Raw genomic sequence first — 19,573 nt, forward strand, 5'->3', positions numbered from 1 at the left:
ATTTTAGGGGAGACCAGGGGCTCTGCTAGTCTCCCTAGGAACGCCCCTGTAGTCACAAACCCTCAAAAAAGTAGTTTTCATAAACCTTACAACTAACATAAAAGATACCTTAATTATACGAAAAAAAAGAGTTGAATTTTCAAATTTTATTTTTAAATAATTATTTATTCAATTTTTTGCTTATCAGCCATTCTTATATTAGGTTTATAAATATTAGATAATGACATATCCCGTTTGTGAGTCAAAATAATTATGTAACAAATCTATTAAAACTTGGTACAAAAATTAAATGTGAATTTAGCCGAAATGATAAGGTCGAGACAATTAAAATTATGATACCTTGGGGATAAAATCTCATAGTTGACATTTATATGTATATATATTTTAGATTTATCAAAATATAAAAGATATAAATATCCTTAAAATAATGTTTGTTATTTTATAAAATGAAGGGTATTTGGTAATTTTCTAACTACGTTAAGCTTTAATATATGGTAGGTTAAATTTTGCTATTTGTCCCTATACTTTACAAAAGTTGTGAATTTAATCATATATTTTAATGTAGTCAGTTTTAGTTTTGTACTTTTCAAACTATTAAATTTATTAAGTTAAGTTCGCTACTTCTAAATTTTGATACGACAAACATAGTATCATATGTGTAATATATCATGTCAGTTTGTTATATCCACCTATTATTTAATAAAAATCTAGTTAATGTATTAACGGTTGGTATTTTTGTCAGAATTGAAATTTCAAAATTCGAAAAAGTATAGGGACTTTGAACGGTCCAATTGGAAAATACAAACTAAATCTACAACTACATACATTGTACATGACTAGAGATTAATTTAACTAAATTAACTTAATTGCTATTGTTTGGGTCAAGACTTAAAATATGAAACTTACAAGGACTAAAAGTGATCAAATTAAAATATAAAGATTAAATCCATAAGTTTTACAAAGTTCAGGGACTTATTGCAGAATTTAACTTATATAGTACAGATACAATCTTAAGTCACATTTTAAATTATTTTCTCAAATAAAATGAAAAAAAAAAAAAGGAAGCAAAAATAATGTCATTTCCAAAATTGTCCTTGACCTTAAAGACAAAAAAAACGACACGGTTGGCCGACCCATTTGCCCGCCCTGTCAGGCACTCTAAATTTCTGACAGTGACTTTTGTAGATTTTTGTGCCAAAATCTCTCTTATGGTTCCGAGGGTAAACTTGTCCAAATTAAACCAATATTATTTACCTATGAATCTATGCTGTGTTAGCTAATATATATATATATCTAGATTTTTTTATTTTAATTAAATAAATATTTTTACTTCTATCATATTCAACAAAGTAAATAATTTTATAGAACATTAACATATATTTCGTACTTATTTAATTTTTCTAATATTTAATTATTAAAAATAACTTTAATTTTAAAACAAATAAATGCTTTTTTTGTTTGAGACATCCAATATTCAATAATTACAATTAGCCCCAAATAAATAAGAAATCCAGTAACATCAAACTCTTAAATAGGGAAAAAAATTTCCTCAATATTGTTTCTCTTGTTTTTAATAATTTTTATAAAAGTATACTTAATTATAAATAATGTCGGATTTTTTTAACAATCTCATTATAGGTTCTAATTATATCTTTTTTTAACATAATATTTAGAACTACTCTCAATCCATATATAGGAGGATAATGTACTTCTGTGCACTTGAATTCACGTCCTCCTATATTGGTAACATGTCCATGTTAATCAAGTTAAGACTTAATCGACTAAATAATTAAAGTAAAAATATATTAATCAATACCTTGAATTAAAAGTTAATTATAAACTTTAAATAAATAATAATAATAAAATTACCAGTTTTTTTTCATATTCTTTTTAATTATTTGTTTTTATTTAATTTGTTTTTTTTGCATTTTAAAGTTTGGATACGAAGGTATTTTTATAATTTTTAATTCTTCAAAAGAAAAATAATATTAATAATAAAAAGACAATTATAACCTTTTCCTTAACTGAAGAGGCAACAAATTAAAAGATGGTCCCAAGGAAAGATACCAGAAATTGTCATTTTCCAACTTTAAACAAAACATTAATTTATTATGGGACATTGTGGTATGGTAATGCTACCTTTTTTTAGGGATGTCTAAAATATCTAATCCTAAACCTCAATAATATTTGGTGATGGATTTAAATAATTTAATCAATTCTAGATTGAGTTTAGGATAGAGGTTTGAATGTGTTAAAGCGTATTATCCTCTTATTTATGGGTTGGGGAGCAGCTATAAGTAGTTTCAGGCGTCAAAAAGATCAAATATGATCAGAAAATAAAATGAGATTGTTAAAAAAAAAACTAATTTGATCATTTAAATTGGTATATTCTATGAAAGTAGTTGATGTGATTACGTATAATAAATTAAATTTTTTAAAATGTTTGACAACCGTTTTTTAGAGTTAATGACATTGGGTATACTCAAACGATGATCTTCATTTTAAATTAGCTTTCAAATTTTAAAATTCTAATGACATCTTTAAACTATTGAAATTATATCAATAAGGTTCTTTCGTTAGTAAAATTGTTAATTTAATCGTTAAATTAGACGTCATACCTCATGTGAAATAATTCAAAATGAAAATTTTAAAGAAAACTGAATATTGTGAGAATGGATGATGTAGAAATTTTGGTTTTAAGATTTTCGTAGCTTTTATAGCAGTTTTATTGTTCACTCTCTCTTTTTTTCGGTTTTACTTCATTTTTAGTTTTAACTTCTAAAAGTTGTGTGACAACATTTTACTTTTCTTTAAATTTTTTATTTTAAATTATGTCATAAAATTTTTCATTCGACAATTAAATTAACGATTTTAATAATGGAAGGACTTGTTGTAACATTGATAATTTAAAGATATAATTAGAATGCTTTGAAGTTTAGGGACCGATTTAGAATATTGAGAGACATAGTTTAGGGATGCCTATTGCAACTAACTCTTATGTGTACGAGGAATTTCCAATTTTATAAAGTGTATTTAATTAAAACGAAGTAAATTGGTGAGAGATAATTCAATCTATGATTTAATTGAAAAAGAAAATAGAACTTTTAACCTGGGTAAAAGAAATTAAGTTATACAAAGTGTTGGGCAGGGGATGGCGGTATTTCACAATGTAGCTAGTGTAGAGAGACACTAAGAATGATAATTTTAAAGGGTTAGAGGTGGTATTTGAGGTGAGTGTGGGTTGTAAAATTGATCTTGTTGCTTTCTTACCTTGGTGTTGAGATGAAGTATTTATAGAGAAATGACAACTTGGTGTGTATCCCAACCATCAAACGTTTTACTTTATAAGAATACAGGGTAGAGTGACCAATGCCAAGTAGAAGCACCATTGGAGTTGAAGCGAAGGGATTATGTAATATGATTGGACGAAGTCTCGTTAGGCTTGAAGAGGTATAGATTGGCAAATACCAAAAATGGATTCTTTCCTATCCCCCCCTAATGTGACGTGGGCTTTGGAAAAGCAAAGGTAAGAATATGTTCTTGGTGAGTTTATAAGATCTAGCTTTGTTACGTTTTATCTTTAAGAGTAGGCGTTGATTGATTTGGCGAAAGGTGATATGATAAGAGTATAACAATTGCCCTTTAGATGAAAGACGGATTATAAGTGACTTGAGTTGAGTTAGATTTCTAGAGATGCTCTTGGAAGTTTTGGTAAGGCCCAAAGAGATTTTAAAGCGTCATGATTATTTCCCTAATCATTGTACCCTTGTATTAAATGTTTCTGAATATGTGTTTATCTTCAATTGAGGCTTTTTAGCGTTGTTCCTCCTAGGTGCTACTTTAATTTCTTATCTAGATACCTATAAACAAGACTTTTTTGGGATTTCAGGATCCTTATTTTTTCCTTTTTTCCCCTCTCTACATCTATTCTTGTTTTGTTATTTTTGTTGAGAAATTCTTTATTCTTATCTTTCATCATTTTACTTTTGACATATTATGATGCGAAAATCCAAGATCTAGACAAATAAGCAAAACAAAAAAAAAAGAATTTAAGTGATTAAATAAATATCAAAAAGAAAACAAAAAAAAAACTTGTAAGTTTATTGGGAAGATTAAAATCACAATTTTCAATATCTTAAAATTTTAATAGATTTAAGTACACTTTCGCATTTAGTCTTATTTTTTATTTATTATTTATAATCTGACATGACAGATTTAATTTGTTAAGTTTTATATCAAATTTTGTTTTACGGTGCTAACATTTTGTCTAAAGAAGATCTAACACAATAGTAATTACTATTGTAGTGGATGGCACCTGTTAGCATTAATGAAATGCTTCCTTCATTCGTGTGGCAACTTTCTACATTTTCATTGTTTCCTATTTTATTCATGTTATGCTTTTATATTTTCTTTAATAGAAACGTTCCATTGATCACAAGAATGCACGTTCTTTATGCCTAAATAGGTTATGGTAGTCCTTTATACAATCTGCTTAGTTTTGCTTGGCAATTTTATTATAAAGTGGGTATTGTAGTGCGAGATAAAAAATAAGTTAAATACATTGTATTGCACCTTATCGCCTATCCAAATCTATAAATGGGAGGATAATGCACTTCAACACACTTGAACCCACGTCTTCATGCATTGACAACAATACACATGCCAATCGAGTTAATATTCAATCGACTTGACTTTGTCATTTTAAATATTTTTTTTATTTTTTACAACATTTATCACATTTATAAATACAAATATTAATTTTACTAAAATATTTGTTTAAATAAATTTACTTGATAAAAAATTATCATACTTATAAATTAGAGTTATGATTCTATTAGAAAACTTTTATTAAATGAATTTATATAACAAATAAAAATATTATATTAAAGATGCATCACTTAGATGAATCATTAATAATGGCATCTTAGCATTGCTATTGTCAAATTATTTTAACGACAAATTCCGATCAACTAATTGGACATTACTAAAGATGCATCACCTAGATCAATCATCAATACTGGCAACTTAGCATTGCTATTGTCAAATTATTTTGACGACTAATTACAATCAACCAATTGGACACTACTCAAGATTCACAAAGGACTCTCACCACATCAGCAATGCACGAAAACCAAATCTCAAATAGCTTATCTTTTTCACCATTATCTTGAAGTCTAATCTTGTATTCAATATTACACTACTCTATATTGACAAAGTCCTTCAACAATAATTCTCAATAGATCTAGCGACACACTTACCTCAATAGTTCCCATATATGCACCATAACACAACTAAAAAAAATTGAAAAACTAACGAAAACGACACTAAAAACAAAGTGAAAGTAAAAGAAATTAGACAAAATCTCCATAAATTAGCAAAGGGAACTATGAACACTATCACAATTTTGAGATAAAGCAAGGCAAACTTTTATTTATACACATGCTTTCAGTTGGTGATGTCCAATAAATTTCTATTGCCACAAGAATCACCTTAAAAAGAAAGTTGGAAAAAAAAATTAAAAATAAAAGTTGAAAAAAAAATCAAAGTAGGAAAAAATTTGAGGTTGAAAAAGAAAAAGGCAAACAAAATTTTGGAAGAGATTGAGATGTGCTTAAACCAAAGAAAGTTATAATGCGATGGCCCCTCCCAAAAAGTTATAATAAAGTATCTAATTGTAATTGTTAAAAGCATAAATTTGAACATGCAATCTATTTTACTTTATCAAATATCGAAGTTATTCTATAATTAGGTACTCGAATTTGATTTTTGTTTTCTCTAATATGGTATCCGTGTTATTTTCTTGGTCCAATTTGATAAAAATTATATATTTTGGTACTCAAAAATAACAATGTTAACTATTTAGTGTTTAATTCTAGTTTTAGGGTTGATTTGATGAAAATTAATTGCTAATACAATATGTGATTTTAATTCATGTTTTCAAATCTGAATTAAACACTAAAAAATTAATGTCGTTATCTTTAGGTACCAAAATATATAACTTTTGTCAAATACAAGTACCAGATTGAACATGAAAATAACACGGGTACCATATTAAAAAAAATATCAAACTTAGATACTGAATTATGTATTCAGTATTTTATTAGTGATTCAATTAATAATATTTTTATATAAATTAGTTTACCAAATAATTTGAGACTTGTATTAGTTTTATAATCTTTTATATTCTTGGCTCCAAATCATCTTATGAAAATCAACATTATTAAAACCGAATTGAATTGATCGATTAAATTGAAAACCAATAGTATATCAATTTGGAATAGATTTGTTCATAGATTGGATTACCCATCTAGGCCCGAAGGTTCGCCCGAAATTTGAGACGGTTTGGGTAAAAATATTATATTCAAAAAATAGGTTTGGACAAAAAAATTAGGCATGTTTAAAATATGGGTTGGGCTCGAGCTTAAACATTCAAGGCTCGAGCCTGGCCTAACCCATTTTAAGTTTATATTACTTTATATTATATTTATATATTATGTAATTTAGAACACATTACAAAAATAAATATATACTAAATATATAATACTACTCTAATGTAAACATTAAAATAATATTAAGATCACTATATAAAAAATTTTCAATAAATAAAAAAATATAAAATTATTAAATATTAAAATAATATAATATAAATATTTTTAAAAAAATAATATGGGCGAGCCTAAAAATAAGTTTGAGTTAGTCTTTTGTGAATATAAGAGAGTTTAGGCAAATTTTTAAGTCTAGATTTCGAGTAGAGTCGAGGTTGGACAAATATAAAGTATGTTAATATCATGCTTAGATCCGACTTGAATTCGGTTTGACCCAGCCAATGAACACCTAGTTTTATTTTTAAAAATTTAATTGAAATCGATGAGAACAAAAATGGGTGGTCCGGTTGAGAAAGGATGAAAACTGGCGGTCGTTATCATCTTTCCGGTTGGGCCCATGTCGGCACAGACAAACGACAGCAACTTGACCCAAAATTATTAAAATCCCCCAAATATTTTCGTCCTAACTTTATTTCATGGCCTATATAATTCCACGTGTCCCTCCTTCAGTAGAATAGATACCCAAAAATCCCATCTCCAAACCCAAAATAAAAAACAAACACTTCAAACCCTCCACGTTTGATCCAAGCATAATATTTTTTATTTCCATTGCTTTGATTTGATTCGCGATTATGGGAATCGAAATAAGCGGCGGCACGATTATTCCAGGAGGTTGGGGCGCCGCCGCCATGGCTGTCGCGGCTAAGACATGCGACGCATGTAAATCATCGGCGGCAGCTATCTTTTGTCGTACTGATTGGGTCTTTTTATGCTTGAATTGTGATTCCAATTTCCATTCCGGTCACGAAAGGGTGTCTATGTGTGAAGTTTGCGAACAAGCTCCGGCGGCTGTCACTTGTAAAGCCGACGCGGCGGCTCTTTGTGTCACTTGCGACGCCGATATCCATTCAGCGAACCCACTGGCTCGCCGTCACGAACGTGTACCCATCGAACCTTTCTACGACTCCGCTGATTCCATCGTCAAATCTTCCCCTTTTAGCTTCCTTGTGCCGACGACGGATCATAATGGTACTAATTGTAAACAAGAAATTGAATCTAACAAAGGGGATTTGTTTTTCACAGAAATGAATTCGTTTATCGATTTCGGGTACCCGAATTCATCTCAACATCTTCATGATGCCGCCATGGATAGCGTTGTTCCAGTTCAAACTCCAAAACCAATCATTCCAGTGATCAACGATGGAAATTGTTTCGATACTTTCAGCTATCAAACTCAATCATCTCTCAGTCATAGCGTAAATACTTCAAAATTGAAATCCATTTTCTTCAATTACTGCAAAATTTTCATAAATTAAACGGAAATTAAAAAATAAAAAATTTCAGGTTTCATCATCGTCGCTTGAAGTAGGAACAGTTCCAGATGGGAATTACCACGCAACACAAGTGGGTGGTTCAATCGATCGAGAAGCTAGGGTTTTAAGGTACAAAGAGAAGAGAAAGAACAGGAAATTCGAGAAGACAATACGATACGCTTCAAGAAAGGCTTACGCTGAATCAAGACCAAGAATCAAAGGTCGATTCGCTAAAAGAACAGAAACCCACAACGATGATGTCGATCACATGTTCAATAACTCGTCTTCTTTTGCTGTTGGTCCTGCTGGTTTCATGGCGGAAACAGACTATGGTGTCGTTCCATCGTTTTGAATGTTGATGTTTTATGTTTGGTTTAATTCTGTAATGTATTAAATTATTTAATCCAATTTCCAGCAAAGTAGAAATAACCTTATGGCCATTGAAAATCAAGGAAGATAGATGCTTAGTTCTTTGATTAATCATTAAAGTTTCTGATGTAAAAAAACAAAAAAACCAAAAAAAAAAACAGTGTATCGGTGGAGTTCTTCGTTTGTTTGCCATGGTTGATTTGCAGGATTCCTGCAAGGGAGATATATTAGTTATCATAAAAATGTTTATTTCAATCTCTAAATAAAACCAGATATATGGTAAGTAAATGCTTCAATTTAGTTCAATAATTTATCTCAATTTGATTTCGAAAATTTCAATAAATCCTTAGAAATATTGGTAAATCATTATTTTGAAAGAAGTGTAGATCAAACCAGAAATTTTGTTTAGAGACCGGGTCAAAAGGTAAACTTTTATTAAATTTTTAAAATTAAATTATTAATATTTCAAAAGAATTAAAATTATAAATTTCCGTTAAATCAAACGTTATAAAACACTAAATTAAATATTATATATTTGGAAAGGGACTATAAAATAATTTTCTCATCGTGACCAAGGCTCTTGCCTGCCTCTTTCGACTATGCCCTTAATTTTGAGAAGATAATTTAATTGTTCGTAAACATGTTAATTTAACAATTTTACGATAAAATCTAATAATATTTTTGATTGGAGTGAAATTTACAAGTAAATCTTTTAATATTTTTAGAGTTAAGCACGTAAAATTTCTCGTTCAGTAAACTTTAAAATATTTAAATTCAATCTTCAAAATAAATTATCATTTCAATCATTACTTGCTAATTTTGATATTAATGTCATTTCGGATATGATTGAGTAAAGAGAGTATTTTTTTTATAGCTGGTTTAATTGACTTGATCAACCTCGATTTTGGCTAAAATGATTTAATTTGTTGACTTAGTTGTATAATCAATTTTGCAATTTCATTTGTCGATTAGTGATTATTGAATCTCATTATAGGACTTCCTATTGATACTTTAAAACTATTTTAAATATAATTAATTTTAAATTTTATAAAAAAATATATGATATAACTTATATTAAATCAACCAAGTCCAATTATACAAACCCAAACCCAATAAAATTGAAAAATATAACCCAATTGTTTTGGGGTTAATATGTAAATTTACCACCCCGTTTTAATTTTGTTGATATTTGTCATTATAATTTTAAATTAAAGGTAAATTTACCACTATGCTTCAAATCTATATTGAATTTCACCACTTCAATTTTATTTAATTGAATTTTGACATTAAAGTTTCCTTTTTTAATTAAATTTTACTATTCAAATATAATTTAAATTAATTTAAGTTAAATTTAATAAAAGTTAAAATATTTTATTTAATAATTAATTAACATAATATCAAATATTAATAAAACTGTACTTATAAAAAATAAAATGAAGTAATATTTTATATTTTTAAAAATCAAGTCTTCCTTCCATTAAATAAAAATTTGAAGTTAATTTGTAATTTTAATAATTTTATAAATTAACTTAATGTTTACTATTAAAATAAAATATTTGAAATAATTTTTCCATTATATTTTGTTTTCAAATATTCTTTTTTTTGAAAATTTCAGAATGGGCTTTGTACTAAAGAATTTTGTTTTCAAATAATTAAAATCAATATCTAATGAGAAATTTTTATTTAAAAATTTGATGGAAAAATTAATTAAAATTTAAAGTTTAATGGCTAATTCCAAACTAAACCCAAATAAACTTTACGATGATAATTTACACTATAAACTTTTAAAAAAAAAAGACTAAACCCAAATAAAAAGAAATTAATTTTATCTAATAAAACATAATCCAATAAAAATTAAAAATATTAAAAAAGGTAATTACACCCAATTTTACGAAGTATTAGTGAATTTATGTTTTGGTCACTCAATCTCAAAAATTATAAAAATATTGTTGAATTATTCGAATATTTTCATTTAAATCACTGCATTATTCATAATATTTTATTTTAAGTCATTGGTTTGTTAAGTTTCTTTCTTAAAAAGCTTGGCTAGCGAGTGATAATTTGATGATTGATATGGTAGATTAGTACCCATCAATAAGTAGAATAATATAACTTAGACCCAAGTCAAGCAGACTGTAGCACCCCAAACCCGACCTAGACGTTATGGCCGGATCCAACATGTCACATCGAAGCGTTCAAAACATTTTATATTGTTGATCCAGAAAAACCTACTTAGTGTTTTAAAAGATAATTTCATTATAGGTTAAAGTGAATGGAAGCTGTGCACTAGGTAGGAAACCGGAAAATAGGAGGTGAGTCTATCGGACTACTTAAGTACCAAGCTCCCTTCGGATCCAATCCTAGACATGCACACAGCCATTGCCACACCTTAACGTCATGTATATTTCTAGGAAACCGATTTGATTAAGTCATTTTTAAGAAAAGTGATTAATTTTGGAAAATACTTTCATTGCGGAAGCTTTGCTTGTTGTCGTGTTATTTTGAAATCAATTGTTATTTTTTTTTTGAAAACGCGCCCTAAAGCTATCCAATTTCAACAGTTAAAATAAGTAATACCTATCTTAGTAATACATATTAAAACCATCAAAAATAATTAAGTGGCCTTATTACATTTAAAACCCAAACCTCAACGTAAATAATAGGATGTCCAGTTCACGAAGAAAACCAAACTTTCGAATGGGTGGCCACTCGAATTCCCTCACGACTCCAAGCCCACTATGGTTGGGGATTTCTGCGTAGATGAAAATAAAAGGGTGAGTTTGGGGAAACTCATGTGTAAGGAAAACCCATTCAAAGCCCAAGTCACTCAAGCCTATTGGCCTAAGCCCATTCGGTAATAGTGGTCTGGACGAGCCTTTTTGATTCAATAAATTGGGCCTTAGCCCTTATTCAAATAACAAGATGACCCATAGGCCCATTTTAAAATACATGCAACATCAATAACATATGCAAGCCCATTTGGGAGACTACTCAACCCACCAACCACTACACTCCACCCCGTACCAGCCCTACACTCCATGTGGGATTAGCTCAACCCACCCAAATTTAACACTCCACGATTGCGGCCTTCTTTGCTCGATTATCAAAGAATTGAGGCAAAGCCTCCAAGATCGTGGACAAGCCACTTCAGTACTTCCTCCGTCAATATCCCAATCCCATGCATCGATAATAACAACATGGCATGCGTAAATAACAACAATCAAACATGCATTTAGGTCAATTTAAACCTAGGGGTATTTCTGTAATTTATCTACTAGGGTAAAACTGTAAATTTTCCACTTTTAAAGGTATTTCAGTAATTTACCTATTTTAGGGTTTTTCATGCATATTCCTACTTTTCACGTACTAACAGAATCATGTACCGAGGGTTCTTACCGAATGGGCCCGTTGGCCCATCATTCCAATTTTGGCCCATTAAGCCCAAAAATATCGAGGGCACAGAAATCATGCACTTTGCAGTCCAAATTTTGCAGCTTACCAAAAACATTAATCGATTTACCTCACGAGCATTCGCTTTTTCGCAAATCTATAAAATACCGGTTTTCGGTATTTCGCTTTTCAACTTTTGCCGATCCGGACTAAGAAAGAGGGTGTTAGTTACACACATTTGCTATGCGACGATATGCTGACGAGATCCACACACGAACCGCCTACAATTGGATTACTAACACGTTAATCTAACTTATTCAAATACGAACTACGTATTAACCCCTTACAATATTCGGCCAACCACACCTACAGATCATAGTAAGCTTATAAGAAATCAATAAGCAATTCATTAACAAATTTGTCAATGTTTACCACATAATCATAATTTCACTGCAAGCTATCTTCCTGAGCAACAGTCACTAAATCATTTATAATTAGAGCTACGAAACTCCAAATCAAGTACCGTTAATTTTCCCTGAAAATAGACTCATATATCTTCTATCCATAAAATTTTCAGAATTTTTGGTTTAGCCAATCAATACCAGATTTTTCTTAAAGTTTCCCATGTTTCACTGTTTGACTAATCTGACCACTCTTCATGACGAATCAAATTTCTCATTGTACAAAATTCAAAATATGTTCTGGTTTATTTCATTTGAAACTAGACTCATTAATATTTAATTACATAATTTATTCAGCTTCTAACTCATCTCCCACAATTTATGGTGATTTTCCAAAATTACGTTACTGCTGCTGTCCCAAGCAGATTTATTACCAAATTCACTCTTTCACACATAACTTATTCAAATACGAACTACGTATTAACCCCTTACAATATTCGGCCAACCACACCTACAGATCATAGTAAGCTTATAAGAAATCAATAAGCAATTCATTAACAAATTTGTCAATGTTTACCACATAATCATAATTTCACTGCAAGCTGTCTTCCTGAGCAACAGTCACTAAATCGTTTATAACTAGAGCTACGAAACTCCAAATCAAGTGCCGTTAATTTTCCCTGAAAATAGACTCATATATCTTCTATCCATAAAATTTTCAGAATTTTTGGTTTAGCCAATCAATACCAGATTTTTCTTAAAGTTTCCCATGTTTCACTGTTTGACTAATCTGACCACTCTTCATGACGAATCAAATTTCTCATTGTACAAAATTCAAAATATGTTCTGGTTTATTTCATTTGAAACTAGACTCATTAATATTTAATTACATAATTTATTCAGCTTCTAACTCATCTCCCACAATTTATGGTGATTTTCCAAAATCACGTTACTGCTGCTGTCCCAAGCAGATTTATTACCAAATTCACTCTTTCACACATAACTTGCATGCATGTTATTTAAACATGTATATCACCAATCAATCATCACATATCTATGATTTTACTCAAGTATAATCTCCATTTCATCATTTTAAAGCACAACATATTAGCCGATTTTTCCCCTTAGCATCTAAGCACATGCATGCTCATTTGTTTGGCTCAACTTCACATATCTTCCATTTTTCATCAAAAGAACATGAAACAACAACCATTTCCTTCATTTTAATTCATGACTAAATGCTCACAACACAACTAAAAATCAAAATATGCTTAATGAGTTAAGGTAGAATTAAGAAGAACTCATGAACATCAAGATATAAGCAAACTACCATGAACTTACCTTCAATTTTCTTCCCCAAGTGACCGAACATTCAAGAGCTTTCTCCTCTCCTTTCTCTTCTCTAACTTTCGGCTATGATGAACAAAGATGGACAAAACTTTATTCTTTTCACCCCTTTTTCTTTTAATAAAATTTTATATTTATCCATTTAATTCTTTAATTCAAAAGACATGAAATGACCATCATGGAACATTTACCTAAACCATTATCATGGAATATTTACCTAAACTATTATCATGGAATATTTACCTAACCCATTATCATGAAACATTTACCTAACCCATTATCAATTTTTATCAATTTGTACCATAAATTATGGATATCAAGTGCACATATTGTCTACAACAACATGATGGCCAACCACTACATGTAAAATAGGAGGTTTGTCATGCAAATCCTCCTATTTTGCACTCCTATTTATTTGGCCACTACAAATTAGCCTATAGCATTTTCAAACATTTCCACATAGGTCCTATTTCCTAATTTCACTCCCTTTTTCTTATAGAACAAAAATTAATTAAAATTATCGGGTTCTATCTTAAGATTGAGCCTTCTAGAGGCCCACTAACATAATTAAACCTATGCCAACATTCACAGAATTCTCCAAAATTGAGGCGTTACACAGACAATCACTGTTGAAGATAAAAAAAGAAATTATTTAAATTTTAGTTCAAAACATTAATAATTATTTGACTAAGAAGTTTCATTTTTCATTTTTCAACTCGTGAAACAGTAAAAAGTGGTATAGTAAAAATAATTAACTTCAGTATTTAAATCTTTTTCCTCCCACTCTCCGCAAAAATGTTTCGATCCGTAGCTCGATCGGCCGCCGGAGAGCACCTCATACGCCGATGATGAATCCGTTCCCGCCCGGAAATTCGCCGTCTTAGGCTCTGCCGGAGGGATCCGTCAGCCCTTAGCTCTCCTCATGAAGCTTAACCCCCTTGTTTCTCAACTTGCTCTCTCTGATATCGCTAACACCCCTGGCGTTGCCGCCGATGTCAGCCACGTCAATTCCCGAGCTGAGGTCCAAAACAAAAACTCATTTCTTATATGAAAATGTGATTTTTTAGATTGAATTTCAAAATTTGAAATCACTGTTTTAAGTTTGTTCCGAGATAGTTTTTCTTCATTACTTTTTTTTTTTTTAATCTGATTCTTATGATGTAATTGTTTTGGTACAGAAAATAATTGTTGATAAATGCGATCATTTTTGTAATTTTTTTCAAGAAAAGTTTTGAAATGATCTAATATTTCGGAGATGGCGGTTTATATTCAGTGATTTAATTTTTTTTTCTATTGAAATTTGGCTTTGCTATTATGCTTTTATACATGTTATATGTAATGCATTAATCACCTGATTGAAATTGAGTGATTTTCTATTTTTAAAAGTAACTTTTCTTTATTTTTTGCATAATGTGTATTTGTATGTCTTTTGGTTTGGCTCGGTTACTAGATTTTGCTTTTTTTCTTAATAGGATTTAAGGAGTTAGAGTTTCAATTTCACAGTTCTGGATTGAATTCCCTGTTTATCAGAAATTTGACTGCAATGTGATTATATGTTTGTTTTAATCTCTTCAGAAATTTATATGACTGTGCTAAGAAATTTATATGACTGTGCTAAGAATTTCAGCTTGGTATGGCTTAGTTTCATTTAATTAGTCTATACATATATTCAAATGTTTTATATATATATATATGGAGTACTGATTACTTTTTAATCCTTTCTCAAATTGGTAATGGCTTCCATCTTTTTACTAATTTGTCTTTAATCTCAGCTCATTCACCAATTAATTTGATTTAATTTATCTGCTCTGTTTTCCTGCTGGTCACTCTTTCTTCTGGATTTTCATTTGCATTCATACTGTGATTCCTATTTATTTCAACGAGCCTTGTATACATTATATTTTTCTTGGCTTTACTTCAGGTTGCCGGATATGTTGGTGAAGAGCAATTGGAGAAAGCTTTGGAGGGATGTGATCTGGTCATCATTCCTGCCGGGGTGCCAAGAAAGCCTGGTATGAGTCGTGATGATCTTTTCAACGTCAATGCAGGAATTGTCAAGGGTCTATGTTCTGCTATTGCTAAGTATTGCCCCACTGTGAGTGTCTATCCTTTTTCTGTTAATCAGAGAAAGAAAAGAACATTTTATTATGGATCCTTGATGCTTCTAAGTGTTTAATAAGTTTTGCTCTATTTCTTTTATACAACTATTAAAATTTACCTTACCAAAATGTGATAACTTTGGAAGTGATGGGAGAAGTTTAATAAGTTAAACTGGTTATCATACAATTCCAACAATCGAAAGATGTTGTTTAACTTCAAAGAATTGTTTTTATTCTGATGTGACCTTTTTCTAAGTATAATGTTTTCTTTTTCGCCAAGTTTTTCTTTGATGAACTGAATTTATGGCACAGGCACTTGTCAATATGATTAGCAACCCTGTCAATTCAACCGTTCCAATTGCAGCTGAGGTTTTCAAGAAGGCAGGGACATATGATGAAAAAAGCTGTTTGGCGTAGCTACCCTTGATGTAGTTAGGGCTAAGAATTTCTACGCTGAGAAGGCAAAAATAAACGTTGCAGGTTTGTTCAATTCTATGCTTATCGAAGGCCTCTTATAAAGGGGGAGAACAAAGGAAATAACTAGTTCACCTCTCTTCCATCACACTTTTTTTTAGAACTGTTGTTTCTGAAGAATAAGCGAAATTCTTAGTTGAGGTGGCCCAGAGATCAAGTGTTTTAAGTAGATTTCTTTTCTCCTTTATGAAAATCCTTTTTGTCCAAAGTGCATCATAGCATAAGAAACTTTGGATTATAGGAGGAACTTTCTGTTAAGTTTTTTCATTTGCGTACAGATGTCAATGTCCCAGTTGGTGGTGGTCATGCTGGAATAACCATTCTCCCACTATTTTCTCAAGTACTTCCTTCTTCTCATTACCCTTCTTATCATTGATTTTGTTTAACATCAAAATGTATCTAATGCATAACACTATTGTTCTCCTTCCATTTTTTACTTATCGTAGTCTTCTAATTTCTAGTTGCATTTTATTATTATTACTTTTTAGGCCACACCAAAAGCCAACTTGGCTGAGGGGGATATCAAGGTTCTCACAAAACGAATGCAAGATGGAGACACTGAAGTTGTGGAAGCTAAGGCTGGAAAGGGTTCAGCAACATTGTCAATGGCGTAGGTATTAGGTTTTCCTTTCAATTGTATGGTCATAAAATGGAAGAACTAAGATTTTAGTCACTTCATTTTAGCTCGACTAGGTAGTCTTGTTTTCTTTATGCAGATATGCTGGAGCCATTTTTGCTGATGCTTGCCTTAAGGGACTGAATGGTGTTCCTCATGTCGTCGAATGTTCATTCGTGCAGTCAACGGTCACTGAACTTCCTTTCTTTGCATCTAAGGTAAACTTTCCAAAGGCATAACTTTTTTAAGTTCTTCATCCCGGAATTGAGCAATGGTACTTGCATTCCTCTTCGTCTGGGAATTGAGCAATGGTCATTTTTCGTCACATCACTCCGAAATCTCATTTATATATGATTGTTGCAGGTAAGGCTCAGAAAGAACGGCGTGGAGGAAGTTTTGGGATTAAGTTCTCTCTCAGAGTATGAGAAGAACGGACTGGAAAGCCTTAAACCGGAACTCAAAGCATCGATCCACAAGGGAATCAACTTTGCCAACCAGAGTTAGTTTAAAAATTATTTACAAATTTCTTCCCAAATTTTGCAAGACTGCATTGGCGTTGTTGCTCTTCTTCATAAGAGTGCTTTGGTAATCGGAGTTGTGTGATCGTTTTTTAATCATTAGATTTAGTTCAGTCAATTAAACCGATTTATTTAATTAAAATAATTTTGTAATATGTAACTAAAAATAAAGATTTATTTAATAGATGCTCTTCATAACTCGCGTGACTATGTTTCTGAATTTGGTTTGATCCTGCATGATTGTTTGCTGTTGAAATCTTTCTTTGGATCCTTATTCTTTCATTGGATTCGTCAAAGGTGGCTCATGCTCATGCTCATGCTCATGCTTGGGTAGTTTTTAATATTAAAAACTATCGTTGTTATATAAATTAACTCCTTCAATTATTAAAACCGATAATTCAACTATTAGATAACATGTCAAATCTTATATTACATAATCTACATAACTTTTACAAATAAAAACTAAAAATAAAGTAAAATCGAAAAAGAGAGAATCTGAGCGATAAAATTTTTGTAAAAACTCTGAAAACTTTCAAAACCAAGATTTTTACAATATTCATTTTAAATTATGTCACATAAGATTTAACATTTTATTTAACGGTTAAGTTAATAATTTTAGTAATAGAATAACCTTCTTGACACGATGGGAATAGTTTGATGGTGTAATTAGAATGTTTTAAAGTTTAGAGACTAATTTAGAATGAAGATTATAATTTAGGGATGTATGGTGAAATTAACTATTCTAATTTTAATTAAAAATTAATATTTAAAATAATGATAATAATATTAATTTAGTCATATAATCAACCTTCTTTTCTACGTGTCATGTCAAACTGAATAAAATTTTTGATTTTTTTTTGGTAAATTATAAGAGGAAGACAAAGTTTTAACATCAAAACAACGAGTGTAATTTATCCTAAATCGCACCTAAAATAATAAACATCTTAACCATTAGACTATACAGGAGTTCAGCTTTTGATTTTTTATTACACTCATAAACCCAATAGTCGGTTGATACCTTTAAAAGTTTTCAGTTTAACTAATTTTGGATTCGAATCCTTTGTTTTGGGATTCCAATTTCGGTATCTAATTCTTCCAATAGAATACACTGTGTGTAAAAGGAATCCATTTACATACTAAGATTCACATAATATGCGTATTAACTTACACGTGTAACAATTACATATTTAAAATATATGTGTTTATAAATAATATAAATTTAATAATAAAATATATGATTTGAAATTAATTAATAATATATGAAATATGTATGATATATTTTTAAAACGAAATTTAAACACATGAATACATCGATTAAGAATACTAAATGAATATATCAATCCTGAGCTAGTGTCGAGTTAATTACTAACATAAACTCAATTAACTGTTTATTAATATATATAATTGATTGAGGTAATAACGTGTGCATAATAAAATTAAAATGTATAAAAGATTAAAATAAATATTTAGTTGAGTGGTAAATCAAAGGTTTTATTAATATAATTGATGTAGGTTCAAATCTCGTAATATATATATTTTTTATTTTTTTAAGTAAAATATTATAGTGCCTTGAAATAATATAACTTATTTTAAATACGAATGATATTTTTTGTAATTTTTCTAATCGAGTTAGTACTCGATTGCCTCATGACACCAACTTAGTTATGAGCTTAAATAATAGTATAGATTAACTTACTATTTCAGAATCGAACCTACCAATTAGACTTGGGTCTAGAATCGATTAGGATATCGGTCCAGAATAATGAATTGGACCTATTGACTCATGAACTAGTATGAATTGATTAAATCAATTATCTCTATTTTCATATTTTTTTAATATTTTATGATTTTTTTTAAAACATTATTCAATTAAACCAAACAACTGAATCAGCCATTTTTAATTTCCAATTTTGTGTAATGTGTGATGTTTTTATGTTGTAATTATATTAAGGGGGAAAATGAATTTTTTTCTTCCAAGGAGGTTAGAATTAAATTTAAAGTTTTTGGAGGACTAAACTATACTTTCACCATTGTATTACATCATAATTTCATAATTATTGAAAGGGTTTAAGTACAATTTTATCACTTTTGAGTCAAAACCGTTACTTCCCCTTAAATTTTCTAGAGGTCGAATTAAATTAAAAGATTTTGAAAGGTCAAAAGCCAAATTAACCATTGTATTGCATTGCAATTTCATGATTTAAAAAATAGTACAATTTATCATTTTTGTGAGCCAAGACATTCAAGTGGTAATGCAATATTTCGAAAATGTGATTATTATGTTTGGATTTCAAACATGCGGTTAATCTTATATAATGTCAACATTTTGAAATATAGAGGATAATCTCAATACCATCTCTTCTTTAAATAATCTTACATTTTAGCAAGATTTTATCTTTTACTTTTATTATTTCAATCAATTTTGTCCCTTTTATGTAAATAAAATATAAGTCTAATTAGAATAATAATTTTTAGTGGGGTTCTACTTTTATACATTGTTT

At 29.8% G+C, this 19,573-nt stretch overlaps 1 protein-coding gene and 1 pseudogene across 1 annotated transcript; both read left to right on the plus strand.

Moving 5' to 3' along the window:
- The first annotated feature begins 7,021 nt into the window (after positions 1-7,021).
- LOC108467635 (zinc finger protein CONSTANS-LIKE 5-like) lies at positions 7,022-8,515 on the plus strand. The gene is made up of 2 exons (XM_017768344.2): positions 7,022-7,801; positions 7,890-8,515. The coding sequence occupies exons 1-2, from the start codon at positions 7,178-7,180 to the stop codon at positions 8,208-8,210; spliced, it is 945 nt and encodes a 314-aa protein (XP_017623833.1). The 5' UTR covers positions 7,022-7,177; the 3' UTR covers positions 8,211-8,515.
- Positions 8,516-14,160: 5,645 nt separating this feature from the next.
- Positions 14,161-17,270, plus strand: LOC108468984 (malate dehydrogenase, mitochondrial-like; annotated as a pseudogene).
- Positions 17,271-19,573: the final 2,303 nt, after the last annotated feature.

Source organism: Gossypium arboreum, chromosome 8, assembly GCF_025698485.1.
Source record: "Gossypium arboreum isolate Shixiya-1 chromosome 8, ASM2569848v2, whole genome shotgun sequence".
NCBI classification, from domain to species: Eukaryota; Viridiplantae; Streptophyta; class Magnoliopsida; order Malvales; family Malvaceae; genus Gossypium; species Gossypium arboreum.